The 24,502-nt window shown below is 40.7% G+C and overlaps 1 protein-coding gene across 6 annotated transcripts in view; it reads right to left on the reverse strand.

The window, feature by feature from the left end:
- Nucleotides 1–3,526: 3,526 nt before the first annotated feature.
- Nucleotides 3,527–24,502, reverse strand: part of UBOX5 (U-box domain containing 5) — a 59,178-nt gene continuing 38,202 nt past the window's right edge. For 4 of the 6 annotated variants that reach the window (XM_074274106.1, XM_074274103.1, XM_074274104.1 and 1 more), the window contains 4 exons: nucleotides 13,910–14,004; nucleotides 11,669–12,872; nucleotides 7,761–7,922; nucleotides 3,527–4,460 (listed from right to left, as the gene is read on the reverse strand). In XM_074274106.1, coding sequence (XP_074130207.1) covers nucleotides 4,258–4,460; nucleotides 7,761–7,922; nucleotides 11,669–12,872; nucleotides 13,910–13,963 — 1,623 coding nt within the window. In that variant the 5' untranslated portion in view covers nucleotides 13,964–14,004 and the 3' untranslated portion in view covers nucleotides 3,527–4,257. The remainder of the gene's footprint in view (nucleotides 4,461–7,760; nucleotides 7,923–11,668; nucleotides 12,873–13,909; nucleotides 14,005–24,502) is intronic. The other 2 variants (XM_074274107.1, XM_074274109.1) reach the window with 1 other exon arrangement.

Genomic DNA, 24,502 nt, shown 5'->3' on the forward strand with positions numbered 1-24,502 from the left:
TAGTTTAATCTGTTTGCTTGTGCTACAGGTGGGAGCCACAGGTGGGAATTGGGTGACAGGCAGACATCAAAGCCGCAGACCTAAGAAGGGCTCAGCCGTGTCCCACCAGGCACACTGGTCCTCAAGCACACACTGTGCCGATGGTGCAACCTGAGAATCCCCTTGTATACTGATGTCTGGGATTCGTGAACCACCAACCATTGTCTCAGTCATTTAATTGTTCCCAAATCTGGCTACAGTATGAACTGATATTCTCTCCAACTGCAAAAGGTCACTCAGCCAGATCCTTCTAATGTATTTCCCTCCATACCTGCTTACGACAATATCCATTTGCTTTCCACTTGAATTCAGCTTTCCCAGGGCTTGAGAGCTCTCCTCTCCAGAACCAGGCACTAAACTGGCATCTGGAATACTTTCTTGTGTCTCAGGGAGAGGGAACCTTACTCTAGTGTCTCATTAGGAGCCATTCCCTTCCATCTTTACTCTACGGGGCCCTCATCTGGTAGCTTACAGAACTTTTGGAAAGGTGTGCTATAGAGTTTGAGAAAAATTCTGAAGTGTCAACAAAGAGCAACTGCTTCTATGTGGAGAAAAGGATGTGGCTTTCTCAGAGTGGTCTGGCCTAACCTATTAGGGGGGCTTTATACCCTCCAGGGCCTATGCATAGAAAAGACTAGGGCAAAGGATCTTACTGTGGCAAGAGAGCTGTATCACCCACAGCAAGAGATACAAAGAGAAATCCCATTTAAAATAACTGTCGATAGTATAAAATATTTGGGAATCTATCTGCCAAGGAAAAATCAGGAACTATGTGAACAAAACTACAAAACACTTTCCACACAATAAAATCAGATCTAAACAACTGAAAAAATATCAAGTGCTCTTGGATAGGTCAAGCAAATATAATAAAGATGACAATACTCCCTAAACTAATCTATTTATTTAGCTATATCAATCAAACTCCCAAGAAACCATTTTACTGACCTAGAAAAAATATTAAAATTCATCTGGAAGAACAAAAAGGCAAGAATTTAAAGGAATTAATGAAGAGAAAAGCAAATGAAGGTGGCCTAGCTGTACCAGATCTAAAACTATATTATAAAGTAGCAGTCATCAAAACCATTTTGTTACTGGCTAAAAAAAGAGAGAAGTTGATCAGTGGAATAAGTTAGATTCACAGCACAAAATAGTCAATACCTATAGCAACCTAGTGTTTGGCAAACCTAAAGAACCCAGCTTTTGGGATGAGAATTCACTATTTGACAAAAACTACTGGGAAAATTGGAAACTACTATGGCACAAACTAGGCACAGACCCTCACCTAACACCGTTTACCAAGATAAAATGGAAATGGGTCCATAATCTAGACATAAAGAATGATATTATAAACAAATTAGAAGAACATAGGATAGATTAACTCTCAGATCTGTGGAGGAAGGAATTTGTGACCAAATAACTAGGTATTATTACTGAACCCAAAATAGATCATTTCGATTATATTAAATTAAAAGTTCTTGTACTAAAAAAAAAAAAAAAAAAAACTAATGCAGACAAGATTAGAAGGGAAGCAACAAACTGAGAAAACATTTTTACATTCAAAGGTTCTAATAAAGGCCTCATTTCCAAAATATATAATTGACTCAAATTTGTAAGAATTCAAGCCATTCTCCAATTGATAAATGGTCAAAGGATATGAACAATTTTCAGATGATGAAATTGAAACTATTTCTAGTCATATGAAAAGGTTCTAAATCACTATTGATCAGAGAAATGCAAATCAAGACATTTCTGAGATACCACTATAGTCAGATTGGCTAAAATAACAAGAAAAGATAATGATGAATGTTGGAGGGATGTGGGAAAACTGGGACAATGATACATCATTAGTGGAACTGTGAACGGATCCAGCCATTCTGGAGAGCAATTTGGAACTATGCTCAAAAAGTTATCAAACTGTGCATACCCTTTGACCCAGCAGTGCTACTACTCGGCTTATATCCCAAAGAGATCTTAAAGGGGCCACCCTTTTTGTAGTGTAAGAAACTGGAAACTGACTGGATGCCCATCAATTGGAGAATGGCTGAATAAATGATCGTATAGGAATGTTATGGAATATTATTGTTCTGTAAGAAACTGTTCTCAGACAGATAAACAAGAAACTAAACAGCAGAATGGTTTCAAAGATGCCTGGAGAGACTTACATGAACTGATACTGAGTGAAATGAGCAGAGCCAGGAGACCACTGTACATAGCAACAAGAACCACCAGATCTGATGGATGTGGCTCTCTTCAACAATGAGAGGATTCAAACCAGTTCTTTTTGATCAGTGATGAAGAGAGCCATCTACACCCAGAGAGAGGACTGTGGGAACTGAGTGTGGACCATAACATAGCATTCCCACTCTGTTATTTGCTTGCATTTTGTTTTCTTTCTCAGTATTTTTCCCTTCTTGATCTGATTTTTCTTCTGCAGCAAGATGTATAAATGTGTATACATACACTGAATTTAACATGTATTAGACTACCTGCCATCTAAGGGAGGGGATAGGAGAAATGAGGGGATAATTTGGAACAGAAGGCTTTGCAAGGGTCAATGTTGAAAAATTACCCATGAATATGCTTTGTAAATAAAAAGTTTTTGTTTTTTTTTTTTTTTTGCATTTAATTTTATTAAAAGAGAGAGCAAGCAAGCTATATCAGCTTCCTGGAAACTTCCTCCAGTGAGATTCAGAGACACTTTCCCAAGGCAATGAAGCAGTTCATGTCCATAGCAAAGATATCACTCTTGAATTTAGGACTGTCCTTCAGAGCTTGTTCTGGGGACTTTCTACCCTCTTGACAACAGCTCTGCAAAGCCCTAGAGCAAGCCTCCAAAGGGAGGGGGGACCAGCTCACTTCTAGGACTCCCCTGTGTGTTTTCAGTTGCAACACTAATAGCTGTCCTTGCCAGTGAGTAGGTCTACTACCTCTCCAAGATTTCTAGAAAACACAATCTCTAATTCCTCAAGCTATTATTCTCAAAGACATTTCTTTGGGAGCAGGCTTAAGCAGTGACTTTTTAAGTATTTTAAAATCTCAATAAGGAAAATGAAGTTCAAAGAGTAAAAGCAATTCACCCATGGTCACGCAGGGGAGAAGTGGCAGGGACAGGACAGGCAACTTCTGACTCCAGAGTAAGCATTCTTTCCTTAACACAATGATGACAAACATCTTGGAAAGACCACGGGATATTTTAGCTCCATCACAACGGCTTTACAAGATGATTTCCAGAAAAGCTAGATAAGGAAAAAAAAGGTTGGTCCAACCTCTCCCTCACTCCCATTTTTTTGGTGGCTTTTTCCATACAAGTAAAATGAGTCAGAAATTGTCGCCCTCATTTCCCTCCTGGACCACTTAAACACATTACCAAATGGACTCTCTAGGTTGCAGTGACCAGCTGAGGCATCTCTATTAAGTGTGGACATGTCCCTGATGTTCCTGGCAGAAATTCTAGCTGGAGAACAGGTCAGGACAGAGACAAAACGGCCCAGGAAGCCCAAACCATCCCTTTATTAAGGCTTGAAGTTTCTCAGACAGACAGATAGATAAGAAACTATTTGTTGACACAAAAGAAGTGCCAGCTCCCCCACCCTCCCCATGACTGGATGCCACTCTGTTCCTGGGAGAGTTGGCTCCTGGGCCATCCAGAGGCCATGTGCTTAGGGACTTCTGCCAAATTTGGCCCCCTGGGAAGTCCAGCTCTTTTCTCACTTTGCAGGAAGGGGCTGGTGGGGAGGGAAAGAGGAAGGGAGGGACTGGGAGAAGGGTCAGGCTGCTCTTGGCTTCCCAGGTAACCTAAGGGAAGACTGCCACAGACAGAAACCTGTAGCAGAGGGATGGATCCTGGAAGGTAGGACCACAGCTAAGGAGGGTTTGACTCCCAGGGTCAGACAAAACAGACCCCCGAGTGCCTGGGCTGGGGAGTGATGGAGGGAAGGGGAAGATGGCCCCAGCATTTCACCAACTCTTGTCCTGGAAGCATATGGCTTGGTTATCCTATTACCGCTTCAGGTGGGGTGCAGAGGGATGGTCCTTTGTTACACTCAGCTTGAGCACTGTCCTTGGGGACAGAAGGTTGGGTTCAGAGCCCAACTACGCCCAGCAGAATGGCCAGGAGTGCTCTAGCCCAGGCCCCCCTAAGGGAAGTCCCTTCCTGCTCCTTTTCCCACCCTCCTCTTGTCCTTCCTTGGATGGCTCTTTCCTCCATGGAGCACAGCCTTAGAGATGGACCCTCAGGATATCCTCGTTGGCAGCAGCCTTCTTACAGCTCACACAGGTGAGGGTCGGGGACTTCTCCCTGTCAGCTAAACAGGTGCGGCACACCAGGTGGCCACAGGGAAGCTGGTAAGCAGGATCGCTTCTGAAGAAAGTAGTGAAGACTCTGCTGCAGGAGCTGCATCCAGGACCCGAGCTCCAGGTCACTGCAGGGAAACAAGGGAGAAAAACCAGGGCCAGGATTAGGACCCATGTACTTCCTGCCCACAAGCCCGGAAAGCAGTTTCAAGGGTCGTTTCTCCACAGCCACCATTAACATTATTGCCCCATTGCACTGCCAAGGGAAAGCTCTCACCTGTCTGAGTCTAGAGAAGGCAGGTCCACCTGCCCCAGACTACAGACTACCTCTGGCTCACAGAATCACAGGATTCAGTGGGGTAAAGGGCCATTAAAAAAAAAAAAAAAGGCCCAAAGAGATTAAAAGCCTTGTCCCAGATCCCACAGGTAGTAAACAACAAAACCATTGCTCCTATAATGGTGATACGAGTCCAAACTAAGCATTTTCTGCACTAGCCCAGGCTCTCTTGGGCAGCAACGTTGAGTTGCTCAAGCAAACTGCTCACACAGAACTCTTCTGGCTAAGGTGGGGAAAATATGGAAAGGTCAATAATGTAAAAACAAAACAAATACAATTCTAAAAGTGCAAATAAATGGAAGAAACTTTGGTAGCTTCCAGGGAAGTTCCATATAATGATATAGGCCTAGCAGGCAACCAATTCAATCAGAGAAACAAAGCAGAGTAAACTGTAGAGCTAGTGGCCCCTGCCAATGCTAGGAGATAGGAAAGGCCAGTCCAGGCTGGGGGGCCTTAGGAGGGCTCCCAGTTCAGGCCGCTGGGCCATGATGCATAGCTTCTCACTCTGCCTCTATCAGTAACTTTCTGAGTGAATTCAGCTTGTACCACATCCTTTGGTCCTCATGCTCCCTCCTTTTGGACCTACACCAGCAAGGGGCAGTCATTACCATGAAATTTATGTTGATTTCAGACCTTATCTTGAAATAGGAAGAAATGTCATGGGATACCCCAGACTAGGTTAAGGTACTTGGTCTGAAGTGGCTCTAAGCTCTTCAGAGGAAGAGCCAGAAACTTGCTCTGACTACAGAATCTAAGCAGTCTTCTCTTGCTCCTTGAAGTCCAAGGTACCATGGAGGCCCCAAGACCTCCTAACATTCTCATGCTAGGCTAGAGAGATCTTACAGAGGATATTCATGGCTGATCAATGGCCTTGGTCATTTGATCCCTTTCTTTATGGCCTTGAGCAGAAGCCACATTCTTGGGCTTTTTTCTAACTCACACCTATCATTAAATCTCTCTAGGCCAAGGGTCCAAGATGCTTTCTTACATAGTGGGTTTCAATTCCAGGCTTTTCAGAAGCTGTGATTGGTTTTGTAAGCTAAAAAAAATATTACCTTTCCTACATTTCCTATAGTCAGTGCTTTTGACAGGAGAACAAGTCCCTCTACTGGTAAGAGTGTGTTTTCTAAGCTTCTGAGACCAAACTAGGGCAGACACAAAGGCAGCTTCTTACATCCATTTCAATTTGAAAATTATCTGAAGCTATTGATTTGACTATTGACAGAAGTCATCGTCCTATATCCACCGAATTTTATGAGGTGATTCAACACAAATATTTAGTACAGTAAAACCTGAATAATTTGGATTCTACTCATTCAAACCCTATATTTGGCCTGGGCAGAGATGTAAAATGTCATCCACCTCCGAAGAGCTGCTGGACTCAAGAGTACAGAATGAGGCACATATTTTTTCCTTTATTTTTCTTGTCTTTTTTTTCCCCTTTATCATGGTTAATGTAGAATCATGTTTTGAATGACTTTTTTTATGTATAATGGATATTGTATTTTTTGCCTTCTCAATGGAACTGAAAATAAAAAGTAAAAAATAAGGATATACCTTTATTTGAAAAACAAAGTTTTCTTTGTGAGATGAAAATATGATTTCTAAGCAAATTAAAAGTGTCAACAAAATGCCAAGGAATGTTCATCCTTGTGAACCTTTGAGAACACTTCAGAGACGTGGTCCCTTAACACATAAAACACAGATGTTATAATTAACACATCTGCCTTAGACATTTGGCCATAACTAACGTAAGACTTCTTTTCTACAGGAGAAAACAGTTGTTGTTGGCTTTTTGTTTGTTAGCTTTTTTTCCTTGTGAGAGATTAAGGTCATTCTCCTTGCAGGCTTCCAGAGCTTTGCTGCAAAGTCTGCCTAACTTCAGTACTCACTGCATTTCCCTATCAACATGGATGAGTTGGTTCTGGAAATTGCCTTTAGGTGACATTACTTTAATGTGACTTCAGGTGATTGTTTTAAGACTTGGCATCATAAACTCAAATAACCTTACACTTCCAGGAGAGCTTGGGGATTTTCCTTCCACTCGCTAAACAGAGTCCTTCTACTCCATCTCCAACAACAGGCCATGCAGTCTCTGCCCAAACATCTCCAACGTTACCTAACAAGACAGCCCATTCACAAACCAGGGAGCCGGTGCATGGAAAGCTCTCTCTTTTTTTTTTTCCCCAGAGCAAAAGCTGCCTCCCTTTTAGCTTTCTGACTTCTAGGACCACGCAGAACCAGTATACTCAGCATTCCCTATGTTAGCCATGCAGATGCCGGAAGGCCACGTTTCTCCAGGTGTTCTTTCCTCTAAGCCTTTGCATTTTTTTTTAAACATGTAGTGGTGTCTCAGCATGGTCAGATCTGCCCTCATTTCTGGAATCATCTAAAATGCCCAACAGTTTAACCATGGATCATGTCAATGACTTCAGGAACTGGGCATCACATGGGAAAGGCCTCCCCTTCCACACACAGATTGTCATCTACAAAAAGTCAGATGAAGTTTGATGACCTAATTTTTCCTTTGAACAAAATGAAGTATTGCAGGCTAAGAAATATGGCCATGACCCAGGGACACCACGGGTCAGAGAGAGAGCCAGCAATTTGAGGTTCTAAGGTTCAGGTGACAGTCAGAGAGGAGCCTTTCTGGACTGAGGAACCACAAAGCAGCTCTAGGGGCCCGTCTTTAGTTTTGGTTTCTCTACTTGGAAACTGAGCTTTCCCTCTACACCTCAGAGACCTTTTCTATTTACGGATAAACTCGTGCAAAGAGGTCCAAGGCTCACAGAGACACTGACAACTTGTCAACAGAAGAAACATTTGCCAGAACCTAGAAGGACACTATCAGACCTGAATGGTCGAGTTGTCAGGCACTGCCAAAACCAGTCTACATACAGCCCCTAGCTCTAAGAAAGAGAGTGACTCAGAGCAGGGAAGAGGCCTTTTCCTGAACATCCCATCTGCTGCAGACAGTCCACAGGAGGCACAGGGACATGTGACCTCACTAGTTTCCAGGCAGACTAGGAAGAGCAGGCATTGAGGTTCCAGAGGTAGGGGCTGGGAAGGAAATGGCCAGGGTTTGTATTACCAGTCTCAAGAGTGGAACTCCAGGAACTGCTGCCAGAGCTCCCTGAAGTGAAGGGCTGAGGTTTCGTCAGACGGCTTGTGAAGGACGGCCGAGTGCTGAGGGCCGAAGTCAAGGCCACATCCAAACTTTCTGATAACCTCTGTTCGTGGGAAATGGAACCTGCTGAGAGAAGCAGAGAGGGCTATATCCAGGGAGAGATGGACAAATGGAGGCATGAAGCAGGAAGGTAGGATCAGGGAAGAAGGTGACCCTATGCAGGGAAACCAAGAATGACTGATGGCTATGCTTTGGGGAGATACCCTCTTCTGGAATACTAGGTGGCATGAAGGGGTACGGCAAAAATGGGCAACAAATTTATCGTGCTTACCTCCCACAGCAAACCAGAAAAGTATTTTCTCTGTTTAGCTCAATGCACATTGCCTGAGCAACCTACAGCATACATGGCCTCGTGTTCAGTGCTGAGGAAATTCAATGTTTAGTCCTGAATCCAAGGAGCTCCAGTCAGATACCAGGGAGGCACAATTGTATGCAGGGAACTGTGATACAAAGGTGATTCAGCAAAGAGGTACTGAGTGTTCTGAAAGACCTCAAGAGGGAAAAATTCCATTTGTGGTGGGGAGAGGGCACAGAGGAAGCCTAAAGATAGATACTGGAGCTGGGCCATGAAGGACGGGCACAATTTCAGCAGACAGAGGTAAGGGTGAAGAAAAGGGCATTCCAGACATGGAGCAGAGGATGAACAAATGCAGAGAGATAGAACAGACAGGATGATATGAGAGCACAAAGATGTCCATTTTGGTAGGACCACAGAATGAGTGTGAGTAAGGCTGGAAAGGTCAAATAAGTAAAGAAAGCATGCAAAGGGTACTGAATGCCAGGCCAGGAACATTAGACAATCCTGTAGATAACAGGGAGCCACTAAATGTTTCTAGGAAAGTGCTTATTAAAGCCCTCACATGGGCTTTAACAGATTCCAGATTCTGAAAATACAAAATGCTACTTTTGATATTTTGATTCAAAAGCCAAGTGCAGATGATGAGATCCCTTTTCTCTGAAGGTGACCCACCTGCATTTCCAACATAAAAGCACGTCATCCAACAGTACTAGTTATTTACATACCCAAGGGCTCTCCTAGTGGGAAGTGACCCTCCCTCCTTGCCAAAGCAAATCCCTCTAAAAGCATAAGCAATCTCCTTCTTCCTATCAGCTTTCTTTATCATCCCTACTGTCACTAATCTCCTCTCTGTGTCTACTGCACAGTAACCTACTGCCTACAAACAAACCGACATCTCCCCCAGACTCACCTGATCCCTCCCTTCCCATGAACTATTTTCCTGCATCTCTCTTCCTCTAGAAGGTGGCCAACATACGGCACCTCCTTTTCTTAACTCTCTGTAGTCACCGTTCAAATGGTCTCTTAATTGCCAAGTCTGTTTGCCTGCTCTAGATCATCTTCCCTGACTTAACACCTCTTACCCGCTCAATCACTTACCTCTTCTTCATAATGCTCTTCCCCCCTGGTTCTTCCTCTACCTGTCCCAGTCTCTATCCAAACAATTTTGCTGAATCTTTTTCCAGGTCAGGCCCACTAGGGGCTATTTCCCCCCCTTCTTTGTTAATTTCATTTGGTGATCTCATAGTTTATTTAGCCCAAAACTCTCTCCTGACATCCTAGCATAGATGCCAAGCTGGAGGTCTCCGAGTGAATGCCCCTCAGATCTCTTACACTCAGCATGCCCCACGCCAGACTCCTCATCTTTCCCTCCAAACCCTCTCCTCTTCCTAAATTCCCTGTAATTACTGAAGACACTATACTCCTCAAACCCCAGGCTCACAAGCCAGCCTCGCTCTTACCTCCTTACTTTTATCTCACCTCCTGTACTTAACCAAGTGCCAAGTCTTGGCCAATTCTACCTTCTCTGCCCTGTTTTCACCTCCAGTACTTTTCTCCATCTCACTTTAGCTCTCCATCACCACATACCAGGTCTACAAAAGCCTGATCTCCTTGGTTTCAATAACTCCCCATGTAGTCCATTCCTGCCTCCGCCATCCAACTGATCTCTCCAAAGTACAGTTCTGACCCTATCAATTTCTATTTAAAAAACTCCAGGGACTCCTTATTACCTCCAGTATCAAAGAGGAAATCTTCCATTTGGCTCAAATGAGATATTTGTAAAATGCTTAGCACAGATCCCAGCACACAGTGGGTGCTTCATATATTTAAGAGGCAGCTAAGTGGTACAAAGAATAGAGCAATGGAGTTCAAATCTGACTTCAGACACTAGATGTGTGACCTTAAACAAGTCTTAATTTGTCTCCTTCCGTTTCTTCCACCCCTCCCAGATTGTTGTAAAGACTAAATGAGATCCTATTTGTCAGAGAACTTAGCATACAGTAAGCGCTTAATGTTTCCCCTGCTCTTTTAAAACCTTTCATAACCTTTCTTCTTTCTATCTTTGCCATCTTCTTCCCCATTTTACTCCCCCCACCCCCATGCAGGCTATCCTCCTGCCATCCAGTTCTCCTCACTGTTCTTACACAAGACGCAAGGCAGCCCATCTCTTGACTTCGAATCTTTCTGCTGATTGTCTCCCAAGTCAGAAATTCTCTCCTTCCTCATCTGTACCTGCTGGTTTACCTTCTGCAAGAAGCTTTTTCCAGTCCTCCCCTCTGGACTTTCCCTCTGAGATCATCTCTAATGTGCCTGGTCTATAGCTTGTTTGTACATAATTGTTTGCATATTATCTTTTCCACTAGACTGTGAGATCCTAAGAAAGCAAAGACAAGGCCATGGAAACACCTCGTGTATGGGCTGATCGCTATGAACCCCTGCTTTCCCAGATGCATCTTTATAATGACTTGTGGTAGCCAGAACACTCTTGACCCCACAACGTTGTAAGGTAGGAAGGGAAAGTATTTGTTCCATTTTTCAGCTGAGGAAAATAAAGTTTCTCAGAGAAGTTCAGAATCAGGAGCAGCCAGTGAGTCACGCCTCTGCACATCACTCTGAGTTCTGTCACTGAGTTCTTGTAGGACCTGGGACATATCACTTAAATCCTTTGGGCCCAAGAAGGCTGGACTGAGGTGATCACTACAGTCTAGTCCCTTGACCTGCACATCACTGCCTGCTGAAATCCTAATCCTGAGAATTGTGGAAATGTACATTCCTTCCTTCTCTGAAGAAATGGAATAGTAGGGGTATGGAATATGGTCGATACCATTACTCAGAGTGGATATATAGAATGGTTCTGAATGAATTGCTTTCTTTTTTATTCTGTGTTACAAGGAATGGCTCAGTGGCTAGACAAGGGAAGGAAGAGATATTAAAAAATTAAGGTGACAAAAGAAGTACTGATTAAAGGATGTGTGTTTGTGGACTTTTTTGAAGAAAAAGAAATAAATGATTTTTTTCTGACAAGGCCCGCCTTTCTCCATTAAATCACCATATTAGGTGTGCCTACTTCTCCTGTGGGCTCCTTGATGCCAGGAACAAATTTTACTGATCTCTAGATTTCTATCGTTATCTTATAAACAAGAAGTATTTAATAAATACTTCCTGAGTTGAATGGAATTCTTTTTTATGTTCCAAGTTCCAGAAAAAAGACTAAATTTTGAGACCCAGGATCCAAATCGATGTAAAACTTTTTAACCCTTAACTATACCTTCAAAACATAAGACAAGGGATAAATGAAGAACAGCCTCTCTGAATTTCACTGAATATAGCCAAAGTGCAGGTTGGGGGCTCTAAACATCACCGCCACCCCCTCCTCCCCCAGACAGGGACTCTGAAAATTAACCCAAGAATCCGGAGGCTGCATGAATGCCAGCCCAGTGGTTCTGAGGCAGTCAATTCTTACAGCAGAAGCCACCCTTACTTAAAGAACAGGGAATTGGGGCAGCACAACTACCTGATGAGCAATCCATATGTGGCAGGTTTGACTCCACGATGGATTTCATTTTTTTACTGTTGTGCTCCGAGGTAGATGTGACTCGTGGGTCTGTGGTAAAAAAATTGGGAGGCGGCTCCATACGAGGCCTGTCATTTGGCAACAGCTCCATGAAATCCCCCTTTCTCTTTCGAGAAGCCACAGCGATGGAAGAGGGAACTGCTACCCCAGGAGGCTGGGTTCTTCCAAGAAGGTTGCAGCCAGGAGGAGTGTGCTGGAGCAAGAAATAGTCTATCCTAGCCTTCAGAGCGGTATGGGGCAGTGGCTGGGAATGCTGGCTGAAGGCCACTCCCGTAAACGGGTCACTGGGCACTCGGCCCCAAACCGCCTCGCTCCGGTTACATTTCTCCAGGGTACTCTGGTCGATGACCTTGCCAGAGGGAAGCAGCATGGGGAAGGGCATGATCTCCAGAGTGATTGGATCCAGGAATTCCTCAGGCACATCCTGGATCACATCAGTCAGTTCCCGAAGCCCAGCTGGCCGCTGGCTGTGAGAATGGCCACAGGGCTCACAGTCATTCTCCATTGGCAATGCTGGGGTAGGGGGGGAGGCTATGGGATTCAAGCTTCGAGAAAGGCTGGAGGCTAACACCATGACGTTGTCTATGACCTCTTGGGGACAGTTTTTGGCCGGTTGGCCCCAGACTTCCATCTTCTTAATGCAAGTGATTCCACTGCCAGCAATAAGGTTAATAGAGAGCTTTAAAATGGACACATGAGCAAGAGAGAAGGGCCCTTTACTCCAGAGATCCTGATTTACATTTCCACTTGTGCAGAGGTTAGTTTCCAAAAGATGGAATGGTGGCCTGGGCCTGAAGCCCCTGTGGGTGAACGTTGCTCGACCCTGGTTTTTTACCAAGATTCTCCCTACCAAAGTGAAATTTTCTTTTTCAATGTTAGTCGGCTCCAAGACTGTGGGCTCAGACTCCATGGTGCTCCAGTAGGTTTTACCTGATGAGGTAGATGTAAACACTTCCAGGCCAACAATATTTTGGATTCCCCCTGCTGTGACGTCCACATTAATTCTGCTGAGTTCTACACTAAAGGGAAAGGACACAGTCACATGGATTGGTGGTTTAATGAAATACTCAGTGCGAAAGCCACGGTTTCTCTTCACAGGGTCTTCCGAGATGAGATTTTCTACTTCATAGCCATCTGCTGAGATCTGGATTTAATAACAAACAGGAAACATGCTGGTTTGAGCTAATCCAAGGAAGGAAGGCTGGATCTTAAGAAATCACCATTTTTAAGAAAAACTGTCTTAAGATAACCTATAAAATTGTGGCATGAAATTCATTAAGATTGATTCTCCCTTACTCAGACATGAGACATACTCATGAAGGCAGAGCTACTATAAGTAAGCAGCAGTCCAGAGAGCATCTGCTTAGATTTAATAAAAATCTCTCCAACCTTGTGACAAGGAACACTAATTCCCAAATTATAACTACTATGAGTATATCCACAAAAGCTACACAGCTTTAGGAAAATCAACCTTCCCTGAGTTTCCCACATTATTATTTGGGTCCTGCCAACACTTGCCTTATTAAGTATCAGACTCATTTTAAAATTAATATGTGGAGGGAGAGAGATATATTTGTTTTCTGTCCAGGAGTTTGCATACTCAGTGTTTCCTGACTAGGATTCACAGTATTGTCTCTTGGAACCATACTCTGAATCCCAGAAAAAGCTTTAAAGAATAATAATTCTAAAACGTAGGTGCGACTGCCCAATCTACAAAATCCTTTACAAAATATCTCATTTGAGCTTTATTGGAATGGTGCTAAAAGAGAAATGGAATTTTATTTAACAGGCCTTTCTTGTTCCAAAGTCAGGGCAGGGAAAGAAGCCTCCAGACTAAGCAGGATTAGCAGACCCAGTAAAACAGGAGAATGAAATTTCTACCTTAATTCTACTTTTGCCCATTTAAGCAGAGGGAATAAAGAGAAGTATGAATAGGACTGCATTATAAAACTAGTCCTATCTAAACATTAATCTATATTGGCATGAGTTTCTAGACCAATTCAACACAATTAGCGGACAGTGCTTTTACACAAAATTCATTTAACTGGTTTTGAAAGAAATGAGAGCGTGGAGGACAGGAATTATAAACTAGAAAAACTTGTGGCTATATTAGATTTGAATAAGCAAATCAGTTCATATACCATAGGTTACAAAAGAGAAATCATCTAAATTTTTTTTTACCTTGTTGCAGTAAATTCTTGGTTTGAACTGTGGAAGGCAAAGGTTTATTACCATCTTTGCAGATGAAAGGGCAGCATACAATCATCAGAAGTAGCCTTAAAGGAAAAACAAAACCTGGGATTACTGAGAAGGAGCAGCTCAATGATGGATTTTCATCTCCAAGCTGAAACTCCCAGCAGAGGACAACACAACAGAAACTTTAAACATCCACTTTCTCTCTCTCTCTAGATCCCATGTGATGGGAGTTTTCCTAAACAAAACAGGTAACAGAGCACTCCAATTGTTTTGAGATTTTTTTCCTCCAATAAGCCCTGCAATTTTCCTCTCTTCCGGGTTGTCTCCTTCCACTTTCTTAACAGTATTAAAAATAAAGAGAGTTTTTCATTGTCATATTGGGGGGGGGGGAGGGTTGAACTCTGAAACTCTGTCCCCTTTAATCTGTAAAATAATCACTCTGAAACTGTGATCCTTTTGATCTGTAAAAGAAGGGAGATTGGGATCTCAGACTTCAGAGAGTCTGGGAGGGGGCATACTTTCCAAACGGGCCTTTTTTAAGGCAAATCACCCCCCACTGATCTTTTGGGGCAGCCGGATCCCCATTCAGGAAATTCCAAATTCTGGAAAAAGCCTTCAAAGTGATTCCATTCAATTTGGACATCTTGGTCTGATAATAAGCTCAAATTGCCCTCGCCCCAAGATCTGCTCATAAAATAGGTTTCTGTTTAGCACAATCTTTGCAAATCTTATTAAGAGATTTGTCCACTAAAGAGAGAGCTTCTTAGTGAAAAATAAAACTTCCCTTTTTTGCCACTAAGATTTCGGGTTTGTTCATATTGAACCTGCACCCAGAGGGATTTTCACATCAATTCTCTACCACTAGAACAGCATCAATACCTCTCAGGTAGGAAATTTCAAACATTCCCATTTTAAAAATCCTCGCAGTTGGGAAATAAATTGTAACACGTTACATGTTACAGTACAAAAGTACTAAAATAACTCTATGCCCTAAAAAATTACAGAAAATTCAGAGAAATATGAAAAAATACATATGAACTGATGCAAAATAAAAAACAGGAACGACACTAATGGAGACAGAACAATAATGAGCAGAGATGGAGAAGAATGGGACCAGGTGAAGATTTCTCAAAAAATCAAAGAGATGGAATGGGACAGACCTCAGGCCTGCAGGCCTATCATACCATTCCCAGAGATATGAAAGGCAAGAAAGGTCAGATCCGAGGTCTAAGCTTCAGAAAGTGACAGGAAGTGACTTGGCCCACAGGAAGCAGACAACATTTCTGACTATTGGTCAATAATGGTTACTTCCTTTTCATTCCACCCAATGAAAAGGCTTGGGTCTTTTGCTGTTTAGCCAGATTTACTATTTCTGGCTTGCTAGGCCAGGCATATGCTGGGAGCTGAGAAGCTCTATGTCTGCTCAGGTGTGCTTGGGCTTCTCCTTGCAATTCCTTTTCTATTTCCTTTTAAAATTGGCTCAATGGGAAGGAAAAGGTATATTGAGAAAGAGATGATATTAAAAAAAAAAAAGGCATCACTTAAAAAAACAAAATCCAAGGACTGCCTAACTCCTTCACTGATACAATCTGGATTTCAATCTTCAAGAATGCCTCGAAATCAGACTAGGAGTCTATTCTAGGAAGGAGTCAAAGTGGAATGTGGGTGCAGGGGAAGAGAGAGAACTATCTTCTGTTTTACTGTTGTTGTTGTTGTTTTAAATAATATTTTATCTTTTCCAATTATATGCCAAGATAGTTTTCAACATTCACCCTTGCAAAACCTCGTGCTCCAAATTCTTCTCCATCCATTCCCCCCAAACATCTTTCCCCAGCAAGTAATTTAATATAGGTTAAACATGTGCGATTTCTTCTATACCTATTTCCATATTCTTTATGCTGCACAAGAAAAATCAGATCAAAAGGGGGAAAAAAAACATGAAAAACAAAAAAAACCCAAACAAACAAATAACAACAACAAAGAGTGAAAAGACTATATTGTGGTCCACACTCAGTTTCCACAGTCCTCTCTGGGTGCAGATTGCTCTTTCCATCACAAGACTATTAGAATTGCTCTGAATCACCTCACTGTTGAAAAGAGACACATCTATCACAGTTGATCACACATTCTTGTTAACTATATACATTGTTCTCCTATTTCTACTCACTTCACTTAGCATCTGTTCATGTAAGTCATATAAGTCTCTGAAATCATCTTGCTGATCCTTTTTAATAGAAGAATAATATTGTGTAAAATTCCATAACCAGACCTTATTCAGCCATTCTCCAATTGATAGGCATCCACTCAGTTTCCAGTTCCCTGCCATTACAAAAAGGGCTGCCACAAACATTTTTGCACATGTGGGTCCTTTTGAGGAACTATGGAACTATTAGATTTAGGATGGAAAATGCTATCTGCACCCAGAGAGAGTTATTTTCACCTTTTTTTTTTTTTTTTTGGTTTTTTTTCTTTTGATCTGATTTTTCTTGTACAACATGACAAATATGGAATATGTTTAAAAGGACTGTACATATTTAATGTATATCAAATTTCTTGCTGTCTTAGGGAGGAGGGAGGTAAGAAGAGAGAAAACTTTATAACACAAAGTTTTACAAAAATGAATGTTGAAAACTATCTTTACATGTATTTGGAAATATAAAATACTACTTTAAAAAAAGAGAGTGAGTGGGATTATCTGTTCATACCTCCATTCCTGCTGGCCAGAGAACAAGGGATTCCCTAGGAGTTGATGTACCACATTTCTAGTTAAAAGATAAGTCGGGAGGAAGGCCTTCTTTCCTTAGAGGCCTTTCTCTTTCCTTTAATCTTGTCCATTAATTTTTCTCACAAGGGAGCTATGAGAAACGGTACTGAATTAAGCTTGCTAAAGGTTTTTTGGCAGAAAAATGTCATTTGTACACATGTAGGATGGAAGGAGGAAAAAAGGAATCCAACAAGTCAGCAGTTGTTTTAGGAAAGTGCTCCTTTCATACCAACCAACTGGATCCTAGTCACAGAGCACAAAGCTGGGCTGACCCATTCAATTCAATCCAATTCAATAAATATTTTTAATGTTTGTGGCATCTCTTTTTGTAGTGGCAACCAACCGGAAACTGAGTGGATGCCCATCAGTTGGAGAATGGCTGAATAAGTTATGATAATATGGATGTTATGGAATATTATTGTTCTGTAAGAAATGATCAGTAGACTGATTTCAGAGAAGTCTGGAGAGACTTGTGAGTGTAACAGGAAACTGAGGACTTCTCAAGAATAGTCACTTGATAATTCCAGACCCAATTTCAAAGGTCTGTTAATCATTAAAGCTCTGGGAAGGAGAACAAAAGGCTTGCCCTTCTAGTAGAAATATCTGATCTCTTGGACATTAACTGGTTAGAGAAGAATCTATTTAATGGCCTGGAGATATTCTAAGAGGTCTATAAACTGGCTAATCTATTTGTTGAGGACACCTGGGGTAAACTAAGTCTCCTAGGTTATTCTAGCTTAATGGATTACTTACCTCTAAACAAATCTCCTCTTTGTGGGGGATTATATGGTTTCTTATAAAATCATTGACTAAGGTAGATTGAATTTTTAACTTAGATTCAGTTTATCTGGGGTACTCATACTGGCTAAAGTAAACAGTTGTAAACAGTTGCAAAACTGACCACCACAAAACATGCTTGCAAACAGTTGTATACCTTATGAAACTATCATAAAATTCAGGTCCAAATTTAACAAGTTCATGTTACTTCCAAGCACTAAGCAAGACAGTGAGAACTGACCGGATAAGGGAAAGGAGGGGTATCATGGATTCTTGTGGTGCCAACTACATAACTCATTTCAATCTCTGTGGAAATTAACCTCTCTCCACTGGTGGAACTCCAGTGAAAAGATGTTCATTTCTTGCAAGACTCTTAAAATAAACACTTCTATTCTTCACTTAAGTTATCTCTGAGTATTTGTAAATTGGATTTGCTGTACCACACACTTGCATGAACTGGTGCTAAGTGAAATAAGCCAAACCAGGAGAACACTGCACACAGGAACAAGATTATAAAAAAAAAAAATCAATTCTGATGGACTTGGCTCTTTTCAATAATGAGATGATTGAGTCTAGTTCCAATAATCTTGTGATGAGGAGAGCCATCTGCACCCAGAGACAAGCCTGAATATGGATCACAACATAGCATTTTCACTCTTTTTGTTGTTTGCTTGCATTTTTTCTTATTTTTTTTATTTTGATGATTTTTCTTGTGCAGTATGATAATTGTATAAATATGTATACATATATTGGATTACTTGCCATCTGAGGAAGGGGTGGGGGGAAAGGAAGGGAAATTTTGAAACCAAGGTTTTACAAGGATCATTGTTGAAAAACTGTCCATGCATATGTTTTGAAAAAAACATTAACAAAAAACAAACCAAAAAAAAAAAAATTTTTAAAGCACCAAACTATATGCAAAGTTCTAAGCAAAATACTGAGGATATAAAAGCAAAATGAAAAACAAGTCTTCAAAAAGCTTATATTGTTGAGAGAATAGAACATTTTCACCAGTAGTGTGAGTCTATCTCGAGAAAGGGGAGAGCATTAATAAGCAGGAGAAAGCACCTTTTAAGAGGTCACTCAAAGCTCCCCTGGATCCTAAGAGGAAGGAGAGCACATTGCATCAACATTGTCCAACACAAGGAAAGGGCAGAATGGGGAGAGAAGTGCCAAGTAGGTTAGTTTGGCTGAAGCACAGAGGGAGGATCTGTAAGGAAGGGATGTAAAGTAGGTGTGCAAAGAGAGTCTACAGCCAGACTGTGAAGGGCTAAGCAGCAGCAGTAAGGCCTCTACAGCCTGGGGCTGTAGAAGAGGGTCTTGGTGTCAGTGTGAAGGGAAGTGGAGAGAGCCTGGAAGCAGGAGCCCCCTGACTGAAGGCCTAAGAGAGGGGAGCAGATGGATGAGATCACAGATGGCAGAGAGGAGGATGAGAAAGCATTTGTAAAACACTTAGGAGGTGTCATCGCTAGAGAAACACTCAGAAAAGGAAGCCAGAAGCTCACCTGTTAAGAGGGAGACAGCCTTGCCAAAAGGGCTTGGCTGCAGAGCAGGTAGACAGATGCAATGGTCCTTAGGGCCCAGGGCCAAGGCAAATGGGAGTGCTCTTACTCTGTGTCATTTTCAGTCATAACATCATGTTTCTAATGTTGAGAAGTCTGACAGTGGCAGAGATGCCTTGGTTTAGATCTTGAGGAGCTCTGGCTGTGGGGTCAGGCCCCTGAAGGCTGATCTCTTGGAAGTGAGACAACATTTGTAAAGTAGACAGTGAACCTTACCATGCTAAATAAATGCTAGGAAAAACTGAGGAGATCCTTCAATTGTCTGGATGTGTGATGAGTAGAGGAGGAGTTACAGTGTGATGATCAGGAGGGCTACAAGATCACAAATTTTGGTAACTACAAGTTCAGAGGAAAACAAGGACCCAAAGCATCTCCACTGCTGCCAAGATGGTACCAGGCCCTGATTCAGTGATGGCCCATCCATCAGTGACCTGCCCCAGAACTAAGTGGTAATCAAAGCCTCCTACTCAGGGCCTTGGCACCAGAGGCTCCCAGTAAAAGAACCACCACGTAACAGCAGTTTTAAGAACAAAAGCATTTATATGTTTATGGCCCCTCATCCCTCTCAAGGGCCGAAAGTCAGTTTAAGTCAAAAGCATGATTTTTAGGTGGGTTCAGCTGAATGCATTACAGATCAGGCTATCATGTTCAGCCTTCTTGAAATTCAGTCCAAACACTAGTGAGGGATTAATGTTAATTTTTCTCTACTATTCAAGACAAAGTCAGTGAATCAAAAATAGAAGGGGAGGAGAAAATAACTTTTTTTCTTGCATAATATCTAGAACAACTTATTTTAAACTTGAGTTTTTGGCACTGACTGAGATTTTTAAAAATTTAAACAAATGTATGTTAAGAAAACAAAGACTAGGTTGTAAAACCAAAATGGCCTAAATCTGAATCATTACAGTGGAAACTTAAATGACGGCTTGTGAAAGGAGGTGATATACCATCTGGCCACCCTGGAGATAGTATGCATTCAGGCCAATGTAGCAGTTTTTTTTTTTTTTTTTTTTTTTTTTTTTAGCTCTTTTTGCTGAGGTAGTTTTTCTTCTTTAAAGTCTTCTTAAAAATGAAGACGAATTCTGGAGACCAATTTGGAACTATGCCCAAAAAGTTATCAAACTATGCATATCCTTTGATCCAGCAGTGTTTCTCCTGGGCTTATATCCCAAAAAGATCTTAAAGGAAAGAAAGTGACCCACATGTGCAAGAATGTTTGTGGCAGCCCTTTTTGTAGTGGCAAGAAAGTGGAAACTGAGTGGATGCCCATCAATTAGAGAATGGCTGAATAAATTGTGGTATATGAATGTTATGGGATATTATTATTTTGTAAGAAATGACCAACAGGATGATTTCAGAAAGGCCTGGAAAGAGTTACATGAACTAATGCTAAGTGAAATAAGCAGAACCAAGAGATCACTATACATGGCAACAGCAAGATTAACACAATGATCAATTCTGATGCATGTAGCTCTCTTCAACAATGAGATGATTCAGGCCAATTCAAATGATCTTGTGATGAAGAGATCCATCAACACCCAGAGAGAGGACTGTGGGAACTGAATGTGAACCACAACATAGCATTTTGTTGTTGTTGTTCACTTGAATTTTGTTTTCTTACACATTTACTTTCCTTTTTGATCTGATTTTTCTTGTGCAGGAAGAGAATTGTATAAATGTTTACACATACTGGATTTAGCATATATTTTAACATATATAACATATATTGAATTGCTTAGGGGAGGGGATAGGGGTTAGGAGGGGAAAATCTGAAACACAAAGCTATTCAAGGGTCAATGTTGAAAAATTATTTATGCATATGTTTTGAAAATAAAAAGATTTTCACTACTGATCAGAGAAATGCAAATTAAGACAACTCTGAGATACCACTACACACCTGTCAGATTGGCTAAGATGACAGGAACAAATAATGATGAATGTTGGAGGGGATGTGGGAAAACTGGGACACTAATACATTGTTGGTGGAGTTGTGAAAGAATCCAGCCATTCTGGAGAGCAATTTGAAACTCTGCCCAAAAAATTATCAAACTGTGCATACCCTTTGACCCAGCATTGCTGCTATTGGGCTTATATCCCAAAGAAATACTAAAGAGCAGAAAGGGACCTGTATGTGCCAAAATGTTTGTGGCAGCTCTTTTTGTAGTAGCTAGAAACTGGAAGTTGAATGGATGTCCATCAATTGGAGAATGGTTGGGTAAATTATGGTATATGAAGGTTATGGAATATTATTGTTCTGTAAGAAATGACCAGCAGGATGAATACAGAGAGGCTTGGAGAGACTTACATCAACTGATGCTGAGTGAAATGAGCAGAACCAGAAGATCGCTGTACACTACAATGTTGTATGAGGATGTATTCTGATGGAAGTGGATATTTTCAACATAAAGAAGATCCAACTCACTTCCAGTTGATCAATGATGGACAGAAATAACTACACCCAGAGAAGGAACACTGGGAAGTGAATGTAAACTGTTAGCACTACTGTCTATCTACCCAGGTTACTTATACCTTCGGAATCCAATACTTAACGTGCAACAAGAAAATGGGATTTACACACATATATTGTATCTAGATTATATTGGAACATATGTAAAATGTATGGGATTGCCTGTCATCAAGGGGAGGGAGTAAAGGGAGGGAGGGGATAATTTGGAAAAATGAATACAAGGGATAATATTATAAAAAAAAATTACTCATGCATATATACTGTGAAAAATATATAAATAAAAAAAGAAATAAGAAAATAAAAAGATTTTTAAAAAATGAAAGTGAGATAGAATGGGGAGAGGAATGAAGAGAAGCCATATTTGGAAACAAAACAAATATAAAAGGGGCACCAAAGAATAATAATAATAAAAAAATCATTTGGTTAGAAAGTAGTTTGAGAAGGCACCTAGTCCATTCCCCTGTCTTCAGGTACTTTCCCATTAAAACAATTCAAAGAAGTGAGACTCCTTGGAAAATTTGGATTTGATCTACTGAAGCAAAAAATTCTTCTCAATCTGGATCCAATGTCTCTCTCCATCTTTTCCCCCACCTTTCACAACAATACACACCTTTTACACCATTCAGATAGGCCTATTTAGAATCCCTTGTTCACATTATCACACCTCTCAAACTTTGTTCATATTGGTTCCACTTCCCAATCTAGAATGAATGTTCTACCCAATGTCCCCCTCCTATGCTAGTCCTTTATATTTCAAGGTATAGTTCAAGTGCCATTTCAAATCAAAAAGTATTTATTAGTGCCTACTACCTTGTTCCATCCACTGTGCTAGGCCCTGAAAAAAAGACAAAAAATGCAAAAGCCTCAACTATTAAAGAGTTTACATTCTATAGGGGCAGATTTAATACATGTGTAAGCATACCAAATGTACACACAATAAATGTGGGGGGGAGGGAGTGAGAGAAGAGATACATTTCTCCTCTGGAACCAAGATATATGAATTCCTGAGGACCTGGAAGAGAGTATCTCTGAGCTATATTTGATAAGAAAAAGCAAGATGTAAACCTTTTCCCTTTAATTCTCAGCTCCTTGAACTGCTCACATCTCTGTAGAAGTAATAACCAGATACACAGTGCATTAGAAAAGTGGATGGACACACTGCTTTTAACACATCTTTCCCTGTCTGCAAAGAGGCAAGCTGAGTTCTAAAATGTGGCTTCCAGAATGACAATTTAACGAAAAGGAATGCAGACAGTTCTACATCTAAAAGTATCTGGCTCAGACAGGTTAGTAAGAAGAAAGAAAAAAGGTTCCCTTTCAAATAAGAGAAAAGCATTTAACCTAGGAGGGTGAAAGTAAGTGCTTGCACACCAATTCAGTTAAGTCAGCACTTCAGCTTTTAAAGAGCACAACACTTTTGGTCTCTCCTAAATGGAATTCCTTCTCCACTTCGGGAGAAAATTAGCCTTTGGTGAGTAGTTTCATTTAAGCAGGACTAGTCACCCCTCCTCATGCAGTCACCCTCCCAGAGAGAAGTGGGACTCCCAAGGAGCAGACCCTGTTGATCTTTAGGGCTGAAATCAATGAAAACCCTTTCTAAGGAAAGTCCCTAGATGAGGGAACATCTGTTTGCATTAAACTTTTAACTTTTGTCCTTCAAACTAAAGACTAGCCTTTCACCTAATGACTTCCTAGAGTGAGGAATAACGAAGATCTTCATTGGTGACTAGTTATATCAAAGCTAAACCTTAAAACAATCAAGACTAAATGATTCTCATAATTACTGAGACTTGGTAGGTGACTAAAATTTGACTTTGGGAAAATAAGCTCTACTCAAAACTAAAAGAATAAAGGGCATAGAAGAATGGTATTATGGTGGAGTGAGAACTTCAATTATCTTGATGTCTACTGGTGGTCATTCTCTGCCAAAAGCAAAGAAACTGAGCAACTCCTAACTTGCCCAATTTCTAATTTTTCCTTCAGAAGATGAAAAAGGCAACAAAGTTGAACTAGATATTAAAGCTAAGCATAATCTGACATGGATCAAATTTTGAAAAGATATTTCAAAGCATTCAAAGGAGAGATAGGATTGAAACAGTAAAAGAAATGCTAATTAAATTAAGCTTAAGAAGTACAGGAGGAAGACAGAAAATCTAGGCCCCGTTTAAAAAAAAAAAAAAAAAAAGATACACAAATAAAAATCAATGAAAGATAAATCATTTACTATGTTGATTTTAAAAAGAATGGAAAACCAAAAATTGTCAGTATCAAAAAATGAAAAAGGAGAAATCACAAATGAGGAAACAAAAGAAAATTGTTGAACACTATTTTGTCCAATTATATGCTTCCCCCAAATTAAGATAATAAAAAGGATGAATATCTACCAAAACATAAAAAACACAGATCAAGAGAAAAAAAAAGTAGGGAATTTAAATGACCAAGTCTCAGAAAAAAGAAAATGAATGCTATATTTCAGTTTGAGGGTTTGTGAAACTATGTAATTTTTTTCCCATCCAGATTTTTAAGTCTGGGTCAAGATCCCTGCCCTAATAAACATCAATGTAAAAAAATTAATAAAATATAAGCAAAATATAACACATTATGAACAAAAACATCAGGTTGACTCAGTAGCAGAAAAAAATAAAAACATAAAGAACAATATAAAGGAAAAAAATCTTAAGTTACACTATTATGACAAGAGAAGTAGAAAATACTTCTGATGAAATAAAAAAATAATCATCAAAACTGCTAAAAAACAGAAAAGTTGGACCAGATTAGAAATCCAATATGCAGAAGCAAGTAGTGTTTGACATATCCAAAAACAATACTTATTAGATCAAGGATCTTACATGGAACAAAAACTGCTGGGAAAACTAAAAAACAGTCTGGCAGAAATTAAGCTTAGACTAAAGTTCAAAGTACACATAAGCTCCAGATAGATATATGACGTAGAAAATATATTTTGTAACTATAGCTAGAGGAAGATTTCAGGACCAAAGTAGACATAG

Source organism: Sminthopsis crassicaudata, chromosome 6 (assembly GCF_048593235.1).
Source record: "Sminthopsis crassicaudata isolate SCR6 chromosome 6, ASM4859323v1, whole genome shotgun sequence".
Classification (NCBI taxonomy): Eukaryota; Metazoa; Chordata; class Mammalia; order Dasyuromorphia; family Dasyuridae; genus Sminthopsis; species Sminthopsis crassicaudata.